General features: G+C 39.9%; 1 protein-coding gene across 2 annotated transcripts in view; it reads right to left on the reverse strand.

Annotated features, from left to right (window-relative positions):
* The window catches only part of sf3b1 (splicing factor 3b, subunit 1), a 70,799-nt gene extending 68,363 nt beyond the window's left edge, over positions 1 to 2,436 (reverse strand). For both annotated transcript variants that reach the window (XM_060827403.1, XM_060827405.1), the window contains exon 1: positions 2,351 to 2,436. In XM_060827403.1, coding sequence (XP_060683386.1) covers positions 2,351 to 2,378 — 28 coding nt within the window. In that variant the 5' untranslated portion in view covers positions 2,379 to 2,436. The remainder of the gene's footprint in view (positions 1 to 2,350) is intronic.
* Between the last annotated feature and the right edge of the window lie 10,643 nt (positions 2,437 to 13,079).

Genomic DNA, 13,079 nt, shown 5'->3' on the forward strand with positions numbered 1-13,079 from the left:
TTTCTCAGTTCCACCCAAATAACTTCCTTGGATGTATTTCCGGGAATATCCTCCCTCAGCACAGCTGTAATGCTATCCCTTATCAAAAATGCCCCTCCCCCTCCTCTCTTGCCTCCCTTTCTAAAACACAGGGTGCATTATGGCATACTTGAAAAAAACATCAAAAGTCATTATGAGTTATACTGCAATTATAAACACAATAATGCAGGTACAATTTTAACAATGCAGAATTCAAAAGAATTACTGACACCGAAAAAAAACATTTACCAATAGAAACTGTAGGTTTAAATCAAATTATCTACAGACACTTCACATTAAATGCAGAACATATATCAATTTCAAAATTGGTGATCATTTCAACTTTTATTGTCTTTTATTGTCAACAGCAAGATAGTGACATTTCAAACATGACTTTGCAAATAATTAACATGCCTAATGGTTGCATAAAATTGAACCATTTCTGTCTCAATCTCATATTAAACATAAATGTTTCTCAATCATAAGAACTGGAAAACTGAACTATCTGAATGGTTCTGGGTCAGTTAATGAGAGATTCATCATGTCATTTCTTGGAACAAGTTGTGTCAAGAAGAACTGAGAGTTATTCCATGCTTACTGTAAAAGCAAATTGATTTAGAAAAGGGAGACAATGCAAAGCTGATCAGATTCCCCACAGTATGGAAACAGGCCATTTGGCCCACCAACTCCACGCCAACTCTCTGAAGAGTAACCCACCCAGACCCATTCCCCTACATTTACCCTTAACTAATGCACCTAACACAATGGGCAATTTAGCATGGCCAATTCACCCAACCTGCACATCTTTGGATTGTGGGAGGAAACCCACATTGACACAGGGAGAATGTGCGAACTCCACACAGACAGTAGCTAGAGGCAGGAATTGAACCCGGGTCCCTGATGCTGTGAGGCAGCAGTGCTAACCACTGAGCCATCATACCACCCTTATTGTGAAACGAGGGGATAAATTTAAGGGTGAGGAGGTGAAAGATTTAAAAGAGACCCATGGTACAACTTTTACTACAGAGGGTGGATGCATTTATGGAATGCTACAGGAAATGGTAATGTTAGTACACTAATAACATTGAAAAGACATTTGGACAGGTACATGAATAGGAAAGGTTTAAAGGGTTATGGGCCAAATTCAGGCACATGAATTGGGAAGCCTGGTCAGCACCTTCATGTACTGAGAAAAGCTCACTGGACATGAAATGTTTACTGATTTCTCTCCACAGTTGCTGAAAGACCTGTTGAGCTTCTCTAGCAATTTGTTTTTGAATAAGTTGAAATCTCATTTGCTTTTCATAAATAGTTATCCAATTCTGAAGAAAATTCATATTTGACCTGAAACATTAATTCAATCTTTCTGCTGGAGAAAAAAAGTGTAATTTAGCAGTTTTGTTTCACGGTGAAACAAAGCAACGAGGACCAACACCACTCCTAAGTCATGGCGGCTTTACGAAGTATTGATCAAATTGTCATTCATCTACTTTATAAGCAACATTGTGTTTTAATATTTTGGGTGTGTTAACACCGTCGCTTAAGATCTCAAAACGTTGACGATTTGTCAAATAATGGCAGAGCTGTGTATATTTGTGTAAGCATCCTTTAGCAAGAATTACGATACACAAAAACTGCAATACTTGGCAATCCAGGCCAAAATAAAGATAGCTAGTTGTGTGCTTCAAATCAAATCAAATGACCCTTTATTACTATCGACTATGCTACTCTTAAGGCCATCCAGTAGGAAAACACGTGAGTCCCCATTTCGACACCCCTCTGCACTCTAGGCAGAGACGGGGACTGGGTTGAAATCGGATCTACCTCCTTAACAATCTCCACATTAAATCCGGGTACAATGCAATGATGCAGTCAACCGCTCTCTATTTTTTCCCCCCCGATGCTGGCGGTGGATCGTCCTTATTGACAAGGCCGCAGGCTGACTGCGTCAGTCCGCCTGGCTCCAATCTCCGCAAAAACTCAGCCACCGAAAGCCCATTAAGACTGCGTGTGGTGAAGGCACTTGAACTAAGACCACCCACCCAGCCAGCCCTCCTATTTCAAGAACTAGTCAGTGCCGCGGGAGAGCCGAAGTCGCTGGTGCTACAAGCCTCTCCTTTGGCCTCATTTGCGCTCTCAAGAGCGACGCCATTTCCTGAGCCAGCCAGCGCTCGCACATCAGAACTGCGGCCACATTTCTTACAGCTCAACACATCTGCTCACACCTGGAGGAACTACGGACACTGCCTACAGAAACTCTCTTGTAACCTCAACTCGCCTTTCTGAAACAAAAGGTGACGGAATAGAGTCCTATATAGTTCCCCCCCGTTACCTTCATGAGTCTTGGCGATCTTCGCCATTTTGTACAGCGGTCGCGAGCGGAACCCGCGGGGATGTGGGCGGGCCCCGGGATTTGATTGACAGCAGCTCCTCTGCAGAGACAGCACCAATACTCCTTCGTCTGAGCTCACTCCAGGCAGCACTGTTATTCTTTAAGGGATGCCAGTCAAATCACTGCTGTTAACATAATAAATTGCCAATGTCATTATGAAAATCGTTTTCTTCGCTTTGTGGATGCCCCACTTCTAACTGCGTTGCAACATTCTTTGGTAGTTTGAAAATTTTCTAAAATATAAACGAGACACTCAGTCAGTTTTATTTTGTCACATCGGTGGAATTATTATTCAACTGTGTCGAACGTGGTAATGAAACTTTTGCTACCTGCGACTTGGTAATACAAATTTGAAGTTTTCTAATGTTTCTGTAGTCATGAAGTGTATGGGTAAATGAATGACACATAAAATTTAATGTACACAAAGTCTAAAACACAAGCCATTAAACAGAAACATAAGTAACTGTAAACTAAATGGGAAAATGACAGGTGTAACCACAGCTTATGAACATTTTTTGGCAGCCAAAGATTCCCCTCCTTTGTCCTTAACTAAATCCATTCCATTTCCCACACCCATTTTGACTAAACCCATAACAGGTTTCTCCTTGTTCTCATCTTCCACCACAAACACATCTGTGACAGCCCTGTGTCCAATACTTATTTCCATTCTCCAGTACCTTCTCATGAAGGTGCAACATGAAAGAAGTTATCCTCTCTTGTCAATGACGCATAATTTAATTCTTGTCAGGTGAAAATTGGACTTACTTGTACATTTTTCAGCTTGGTATAATGTGCTCACTGGTTATAGTCTAGTGTCTTCTGCAGCAGGAAACCCAAGCACAGGCTCAGTGATCATTTTGCTGAAAAGAAAGACTTGTGATTGTGTAATATCTTCCACAACTCAAGCGCTTCTCAAAGTACTTCTCAATACAAATATCAGGAACAATGGCTCATTTTTCAATAGGTAATTGCAATCTGCATCCCTGCATTCTTCTTCACACCACAAGGCTGGGAGAACTCTCTTTTTTGTGATATTTTCCATCCTCCCCTCTCCCTCTGCTATTCTGTGTAACCATTTATTTCTCCCCTAGATTTTTTTTGTTGTATGTCCCATTACCTTTGTAATTCAGTCACAAGTATGAAGAAAAAATGTGGATGCTGTAAATTTGGAAATTAACACTACAAATGCTGGAAATATGCAGTAATTCTATTTGTGGACAATGGAGCAAAGTTATGTTTTCAGGTTGAGGACCCTTCAATATTTAGGATTAAGTTTCACCAATTTGAACTGTTAGAATATTAATCTAACCAAAGAAGTTGTATACAAGTCAAAGGAAGCCAAGGTTGAACTCTAAAGTCTTTAGGTTAGACCACGATGTAAGTACTTTGGTCCATTTACAAAACTGGAGATAATACAAACCAGGAGATGGATTCCTGATGTCAAAGCTTAAACAGATGGTTGAACAAAAGGGAGTGAAAGGGATATTGAAACAGGATAGGCATAAAGTTAGGATTAATTTTTCAGTGAGGAAAAAAGTATCAATACAAGCCATTAGAGCAGAATAATTGGTTTCCATGTTGTATTTTCAGTGATGCCATTCATAAGAAGTATGCTAAAGGTGAACTAACAGAGGTGTATGGAAAAGCAAATGAAATATCAGTATGAAATACTGTTTGTAATTAAATTGTAAGTAAAATAAGGAGATAGATGAAGATTACATCAAGTGATTGGTAAATGTAGGACTGATATCAGGAAGGTCTTACAGAAGGAATGATCTATATTTGAAATCAGGGGCCAATTAATTTTTAGACATATTCATCCCTTTACCAGAAATCACAGCCAAATAAAGGCCATTTCTAATATTCAGCACTATGCTAAGTAACTGCATACAGTTGCTGGATCAAAATGATTTGACATTTGAAATGACTGTTTCAAAGAGACAGAATTTCTGAGTACATGAATTAGGAAGGGTAAGAGTCATGATGAACTCTTGGTAGGGCCTGGAATATTCTTTGTGCCTATTGTTTCAAGAATCTTTCATCCAGCTATGTCTGTAATAGACTCAGTACAATATTGGAGCTGGATGTACTTCAGAAACAAATTGGATACTACAATGGAGTTGTTTCTGGATGGATCAATAAATATTGATCAAATAGTCTGCCTAAATCATAATTAGCTTGTGATTACATTACCTTGAAGATACAGTTAGAAACTGTTATGAATCTTGGGTTTTATTCATTGCAGAAGATAACAATTTTTGTTGTACAGAATTTAATTTTCCTAGTAAATTTTCAAGGGACCCTTTAGCATAGTAATATATCCTAATGCCCTCTTTCTGCATTGTCGGGATTCTATCATTATAAGATGGTTACAAAGGGCTTAGATGGAGAAGAATTTGTTAAGTGTGTACAAAAAAGAATTCTGATTTAGTATGGGATATACCTTCTAGAGAAGGTGCAAAACTTGGCCTACTCTTGAAAGTAAGGCAGGGCAGGTGTCAGTGGGGAGCACTTTGGTGCCAGTAACCATAATTCTATTAGTTTTAAAACAGTGATGGAAAAGGATAGACTGGATCTAAATGTTAAACTTCTAAACAGGAGGAAGGGCAATTTTGACAGTATTAGGCAAGAACTTTCAGAAGCTGATTGGCAGTGAATGTTTGAAGGTAAAGGGACAGTTGGAGAATGGGAAGCTTTCAAAAATGAGATAATGAGAGTCCAGAGACAGTATGTTGCTGTTAGGGTGAAGGGCAAGGCTGATAGGTGTAGGGAATGCTGGATGACCAGAAAAATTGAGATTTTGGTCAAGATTAAGAAGGAAGCATATGTCAGGTACAGGCAACAGATTTCGAGTGAATCCCCAAAAGAGTACAAAAGCAGTGGGAGTACACTTAAGAGGGAAATCAAGAGGACAAAAAAGGAACATGATAGAGCTTTGGCAAATAGGGTTAAGGAGAGTCCAAAGGGATTCTACAAATACATTAAGGACAAAAAAGTAACTAGGGAGAGAATAGGGCCCCTTAAAGATCGGAAAGGCTGCCCATGTGTGGGACTGCAAGAGATGGGTGAGATACTAAATGAATATTTTGCATCAGTGTTTATTAAGGATAATGATATGGAAGATAGAGAATGTGAGCAAATAAAAAGCAACAGCTTGGAAAATGTCTCAAAACGCATAAATTAGATAAATCTCCAGGACCTGATCAGGTGTACCCCAGAACTCTGTGGGAAGCTAGGGAAGTGATTGCTGGGCCCCTTGCTGGGGTATTTGTATCATCAATAGCCATAAATGAGCTGCCAGAAGACTGGAGGTTCACTAATGTGGTGCCACTATTTAAGAAAGGTGGTAAGGAAAAGCCAGGGAACTATAGACCAGTGAGCCTGACATCAATGGTAGGCAAGTTGTTGGAGGGTATCCTGAGGGACAGGATGTACATGTATTTGGAAAGGCAAGGACTGATTAGGGATAGTCAACATGACTTTGTGTGTGGGAAATCATGTCTCACAAACTTGAGGTTTTGTAGAAGTAACAAAGAGGATTGATGAGGGCAGAGCAGAATATGTGATCTATATGGATTTCAGTAAGATGTTAGACAAAGTTCCTCATGGTTGACTAGTTAGCAAGGTTAGATTACATGGAATACAGGGAGAACTAGCCATTTGGATACAGAACTGGCTCGAAGGTAAAAGACAGAGGATGGTGGTGTCAGGCTGCTTTTCAGACCAGAGGTCAGTAACCAGCTGTGTGCCACAAGGGTCAGTGCTGGGTCAACTGCTTCTTGTCATTTATATAAATGATTTGGATGTGAACATAGGAGGTACGGTTAATAAGATTGCAGATTACACCAAAATTGGAGGTGTAGTGGATAGTGAAGAAAGTTACCTCAGAGTACAATGGGATCAGTTGGGCCAATGGGCTGAAGAATGGCAGATGGAGTATAATTTAGATAGGTCTGAGGTGCTGCTTTTTGGAAAGGCAAATCAGTGCAGGACTTACACACTTTATGGTAGGATCCTTGAGTAGGTTGCAGAACAAAGAGACCTTGGAATGCAGGTTCATAGTTCCTTGAAAGTGCAGTCACAGGGAGAAGGATAGTGATCGCAGAAGATCACAGGATAGTGAAAGAGGTGTTTGGTATACATTGAATAGAGGAGTTGGGAGGTCATATTGTGGCTGTAGAGGACATTGGTTAGGCAACTTTTGGAAGACTATGTTCAATTCTGGTCTCCCTCCTATCAGAAGGATGTTATGAAACTTGAAACGGTTCAGAAAAGATTTATAAGGATATTGCCAGGGTTGGAGGGTTTGAGCTGTGGGGAGAGACTGATAGGGCTATTTTCCTTGCAGCATCAGAGGCTGAGGGTGACCTTATAGAAGTTTATAAAATCATGAGGGGCATGGATAAGGTAAATAGATAAAGTTTTTTCCCCAGGGTGGGGAGTCCAAAACTAGAGGGCATAGGTTTAAGGTGAGGGGGGAAAGATTTAAAAGAAACCTATGGGCAACTTTTCCACACAGAGGGTTGTAGGCGTGTAATATAAGCTACCAGCGGAAGTGGTGGAGGCTAGTACAATTTAAAAGTCATCAGGATGGGTATATGAACAGGAAGGGTTTAGAACAATATGGGCCAAATGCTGGCAAATGGGACTAGATTTATTTAGGATGGCATGGATGAGTTGGACTGAGGTGTTTTCATCTCTATGACTATATGACTCTGTGTAAAGCTGGAATGCTTTTCTTGAAAGGATGATGGAAGCTGGTTCAATAACAACTTTCCAAAGAAATATAAGTATTTGAAAGACCATGGGGAAAGAACATGGAAATAGAGCTAATTGCATAGAAGGATCATTGCTCCAAAAGTTAGGGAATAGAATCATTGTGGATAGAGCTTGGGAACATCAAGGGCCAGAAAATATTCATGGGAGTAGGTAACAGGCCCCCTACTATTTGAAAAGTGTGGCGCTGGACAAGCAGAGCAGGTCAGGCAGCATCCGAGGAACAGGAGAGTCTACGTTTTGGGCATAAACCTGAAACGTCCATTCTCCTGTCCTTGGATGCTGCCTGACCTGCTGTGCTTTTCCAGGGCTACACTTTTCAACTGTGATCTCCAGCATCTGCAGTCCTCCTTTTCTCCCTGGTACTATTTACCATTTGACAGAGCATTAAACAATAAATTATTGTAGTTTGATGTAATAGTTATAGGGAACTTTAATCTTCAGTTAGTCTAGACAAATCAAATTTCAAAGGAGGTCTGGAAGATGAGGTTTTAGAATATTTTTGTGAAGGTTTCCCAGAACAATATATCATGGATCCAACTAAGGGTAAGGTTATTTTAGAGCTAGTATTGTTTAATGAGGCAGAGTTAATTATTAATGTCATAGTAAGAGGTCCACTTGAAAGTAGTGATCATAATACAACTGAGTTCCACATTAAGTTTGAAAATGGTGTACTCTAATCATGTAATAATCTTAAATTTAGACAAATCCAATTTAGGGGTATGAGGAGAGAGAGCTGGCTCTAGTTAATTAGGTAAATAGACTAAAAGGTATGGCTATAAATAAACAGTGGGAAACATTAAAGAAACATTTAAAATGCTCAACGAAAGATATTCCATTGACAAACTTGTGGGAAAGATCCATTTATGCTTTACGAAGGAATTTAAAGATTTTAGATTCAATCAACAGTCAAATAATATTGCAATGAATAATATTAATTTGAGAGACTCTGGATTATTTTAGAAATTAAAAAAGGTCTCCTTGTTAAAGGAAAGATGTTATGAAACTTGAAAAGGTTCAAAAACAACTTGCAAGGATATTGTAAGGATTAGAGTTTTTAGCTACAGGGAGAGGTTGAAAAGGCTGGGGCTATTTTCCCTGGAATGTTTGAGGCTGAAGGGTGACCTTACAGAAGTCTATAAAATCATGAGGGGATGGATAGAGTAGGATGTACAGTCAAGGTCTTTTCTGCAGGGTGGGGGAGTCCAAAACCAGGTGGCATAGGTTTAAAGTAAGAGGAGAATTATTTAAAAGGGACCTACGGGCAACATTTTCATGCGGACGTTGCTGTACGTATGAAATAAGCTGCCAGAGGAGGTGGTGGAGGCTGGTATAATTACAACATTTGAAAGGTGTCTGGATGGGTATATGAATAGAATGATTTAAGAGGGATATGGGCCAAATGCTGGCAAGTGGGACTAGATTAATTTAGGATACGTGGTAGGCATGGACAAGTTGGACCAAAGAGTCTGTTTCTGTACATACATCTAGATGCATGTATGTATGAAGTCTCTTGAACAGCCATCATTTGCACGATGGATCAAATGATCAATTTTAAGCTATCCTCTTTACTTCAATGTGTCCAGCCTATTACATCAATTTACATTAACTTTTAAAAAGATATTTTTAATCAACCTGTCTAGACATGTTACAATACACCTCTGCTGCATTTGGGACTTGAATCTAGGCCTTCTCGGCCCAGAAGTATGGGCAGCACCTGTGTACCATATAATAGCCCATCAATTAAGTATATGGTTATTTTTAATCAGCCTATTCAGCCAGGTTAGCCACTTCTGAGGCAGGTGCATGTCTGGAATGAGCTGCCAGAGGGGGTAGAGGAGGAACCTGACCTGGGGTAGGGACATTAATACTGAGTCACAAGACAATTATAGTTCCTTGTTCACTGGTCCATGAGGTTGGAACCTCAGTCATTAGACTGTGTTTTGCTTCTCAAAACTGTAAATATTGGCCAATTTTGTAACTCATTAAGATGTGTTAAAAACTTAATATATTGTATGTAATGTAGTATTACAATAATAAATTCAAGTCTCAAAATTATAGCAATAATTACACCTCAAACACAATTGGCTCTAAAGCACTTTTGGAAACATAGAGGTCATGAAATGTGCTTTCTCAATGCAAGTCTTTTTTTCTTCATTTGAATAATTTATTTCTAAGTACTTTACTTAGATCTGCATTTTATTTTGGTACTGTGTAGAGTGTACAGGCTATCATTTACAGAACACAGTGGACCAAAATGTCATATAATGCAGTATTAATTCACCTTGAATGGTAATTAACATTTGGCCAGACAACTTTTCTTCTAATGTGTTCTGACTCTGATCATCCACAAAGCAAATGAGATATTCAGAGAGTTATTTAACAACCAAATGAAGTTGAATGTAGTCAAAGTGGAATAGAATGCACTCTTAGGTTAAATAGACAAGTACACTTTCTGAATTGGAAACATAGAAGATTTAATAGAGCAAGCTGCCTTTTCAAACTTCAACTTCCTTATCCTTTTGAATTTATAAGCCTAAAAAAATGGGAACCTGTGATTCAAAGTTATCTTTGTGAAAAAAAAATCCAGAATTAGAAGGCATAGGTTTAGGGCAAGAGGGGAAAGATATAAAAGAAGCATATGGGGCAGCTTTTTCACTCAGAGGGTGATGCGTGTATGGAATCAGCTGCCAGAAGAGGTGGTGGAGGCTGGTACGATTGCAACATTCAAAAGGCATTTGGGTATATGAATAGGAAGGTTTTAGAGGGATATGGGCTGAACACTGGTAAATGGGACTAGGTTAGGTTGGGATATCTGGTCGGCATGGACTAGTTGGACCAAAGGATCTGTTTCTGTGCTGTACATCTCTATGACTCTATGTCAATACGTAAAGATTCTCAAATCTGGTGGCATTGGAATTTATGTGGGGGTAAATTATGTTAGTTCTTCAGGCATCCCATAATATAAACTATTATATGTTATCCACATCTATTACAAACTTTTTTTTGTAATAGGTACCTTCACAACACATCAAAGTCTGATGGAGAATTTGAAATCAAATGAGAATCTGCATTTGATTATTGTTGTATGCATGTCTCCTTATCAGATGAGACATTATGCTCAGGTAGATGTGAAAGATCTCATGGTACTGTTGAAAAAACTGCTGGCCAATGTTGAATTATCAATTAGCGTGAAAATTGATCAATTAGTCTTTCTCATTTCCATTTGTGAGAATTTGCAATTCAAATGAGCTGCCACTTGTCGTACATTACACGAGCGACTATATTTCAAAGATGTACTTTATTGGCCGTAAAGTGGTTGAAGACGTCCAGTAGGCAAGTGAAAAATGTTATAAAACTGCAAGTCTTCGATAATTTGCTGAGGAAGCAGTTTGGTTGTCGTCTACTTGCTTTATTTTCTTGAATGATGGATACTGTATAAGCAAGTAACTGCGGAATGAAAGGTGGGGCCAATTTAAATGTACCTGCATCCCCACACTAATGAACCTCTCAAAAGAATGATTTATTTTGGGCCGGCATGAAAGACTCTGCTATGATTTCAATATGCACAGAATAATATTTTAAGCTATCATGTAGATGTCAAAGTCCACAATAAAGCTATAATCATGATGATAACAGTAAAGACACATCCCTCCCTGATGTGCTCAATGCTCTATATGCTTAGTTTGAGCAGAATGCCAGCGGCATAGTGTCAACTGTCCCAATAGCCCTGGATACACCTGTGTCCGCTGTCACCGCTGCAGAGATCATGGTTCTGATGTATATCATGGTACATAGGCTGATCAGTCTTCCTGGAAGTCAACCAAAGGAAAGCAATTTGCCCGGACAGAATCCCCAAATGATCACAGATCCTGCGCGGACCAACTGGCAGAGATATTCATCGACGCCTTCAACCTCTCCCTCCTACAAGCCAAAGATTCCACCCTCCCCCCACCACCCCGCTTCAAGAAGATCCCAGTACCTAAGGAAGCACATGCAATGTGCCTTGATGATCACTGCCCAGTGACTCTGACTTGCATAATTATTAAGTGCTTCAAGTCATGTCCCACATCAACTCTAGCCTCCCATCCTGCCTCGATCCCCTACAATTTGCCTACCAATGTAACAGGTCCACAGCTGATGCCATTTCCTTAGCCCTGCATTCATCCTGGGAACACCTGGACAACAGGGACACCTACATTCGGCTCCTGCTCATTGTGTGCAGTTCGGCCTTCACACCATTATCCTCTCTAGACTGATCTCAAAACTCTGAGACCTTGGTCTCATTTCTGCCCTCTGCAACTGGATCCTCAGTTTTCTGACCCACACACTGCAATTAGTGAAGATAGATAACTACACCTCCTCCATGATAACACTCAACACTGGAGCTCCTCAAGGATGCATCCTCAGCCCTCTACTGTACTCCCTGTTCACCCATAACCGTATTGCCAAATTCCGAATGAAGGCCACATTTACTGACACCACTGTGGTTGGACGGATATCTAACAACAAAAAGGAGATAGAGGGCTTGGTGACATTGTGCAATGAGAACAACCACTCTCACAATGTTGCCAAAACTAAAGAACTGATCATTGACTTCAGAAAGAAAGGGGAAGAACATGCCCCCATCTAAATCAACAGAGCTGGGATTGAGAGGGTGGAGACTGTCAAGTTACTAGGAGTGACAATAACTGACAACCTATCGCAGACTTCCCATGTAGATGCAACGGTCAAGAAGGTGCAACAACACCACTACTTCCTCAGGTTGCTCATGAAATTTGGCATGTCCATATGGACTCTGACCAACCTTCACAGATGATCCATTGGAAGCATACTATCCGGGTGTATAATGATCTGGTATGGCAATTGCTCTGCCCAGGACTGTAAGAAACTACCATTAAGGTTATATGCACTGCCCAGATCATCACGAAAGTCAACCTTCCATCTATGGACTCTATTTACACAATTGCCACCATCATCAAAGATCCATTGCACCTCGGTAATGCTCTCCTCTAACCTCTTCCATCAGACAGAAGATACAGAAGCTTGAACACATGCACTGTTCAGGAACCGCTTTTTCCTGGCCATTCTTTGACGGATGAATGGACTTTCTAACTTCAAATGATGTTGATTTTTCTAAGGTCGATCTTGTCTAGTGCATGCCCTGTGCGATGTAACCTTTATGTCTTACTCTGTCCAAGTTTTATTTCATCCTCTGATCTGTATGCCCTTGCTTCCTATGATCTGCCTGTACTGCTTGTAAACAGATCTTTTCACTATACTGAGGTACACGACAATAAATAAATCAAATTGTAAGGAGTAATCTAAAGCAATTCACTGTTTTGTACCATTGATGTACATCATGGACGCCTGTAAATTGGACTCCTTGAGTCTAACTATATTCCCAATTTATACTTGGACTCCTCTTGGATAGAATTGCTTTGAGAATTGTTTATTTGGGTTACATGCAACATCGCACCCTCTTGTACAACTGAATAGTCAAGAAAATAAAATACATTTCCAAAAGTACGGCACGCTTGTTTCCACAACTTGCCACTTTCGCCATGTTTGTTTATTTCGACAAGAATTCGACCTTTCACACGTTGAATCCGATTGTTAAATAAATTTGAAAAAAAACTGTTTATTTCCCCCTCAGGGAATAGGCAAAGATTATTTGTTTGTACGGCACATTCTATCTGATGTGTAATGGGGCAATAGTTTAATTCTGGCTATCTGAACATTATGTTGGTCACATTTGCAGGGTATTTTTAAAAGCAGTTACCATATATGTCTAAGACATGTTAGTCTCGAGGTGAATCCGACCGCTGGCAGCGCCGCCGAATCCCGTGACAAACCTTTACATAACCTGACAGTGGAAACATTGTGACGTCGC

This window comes from Hemiscyllium ocellatum, chromosome 7, assembly GCF_020745735.1.
Source record: "Hemiscyllium ocellatum isolate sHemOce1 chromosome 7, sHemOce1.pat.X.cur, whole genome shotgun sequence".
Classification (NCBI taxonomy): Eukaryota; Metazoa; Chordata; class Chondrichthyes; order Orectolobiformes; family Hemiscylliidae; genus Hemiscyllium; species Hemiscyllium ocellatum.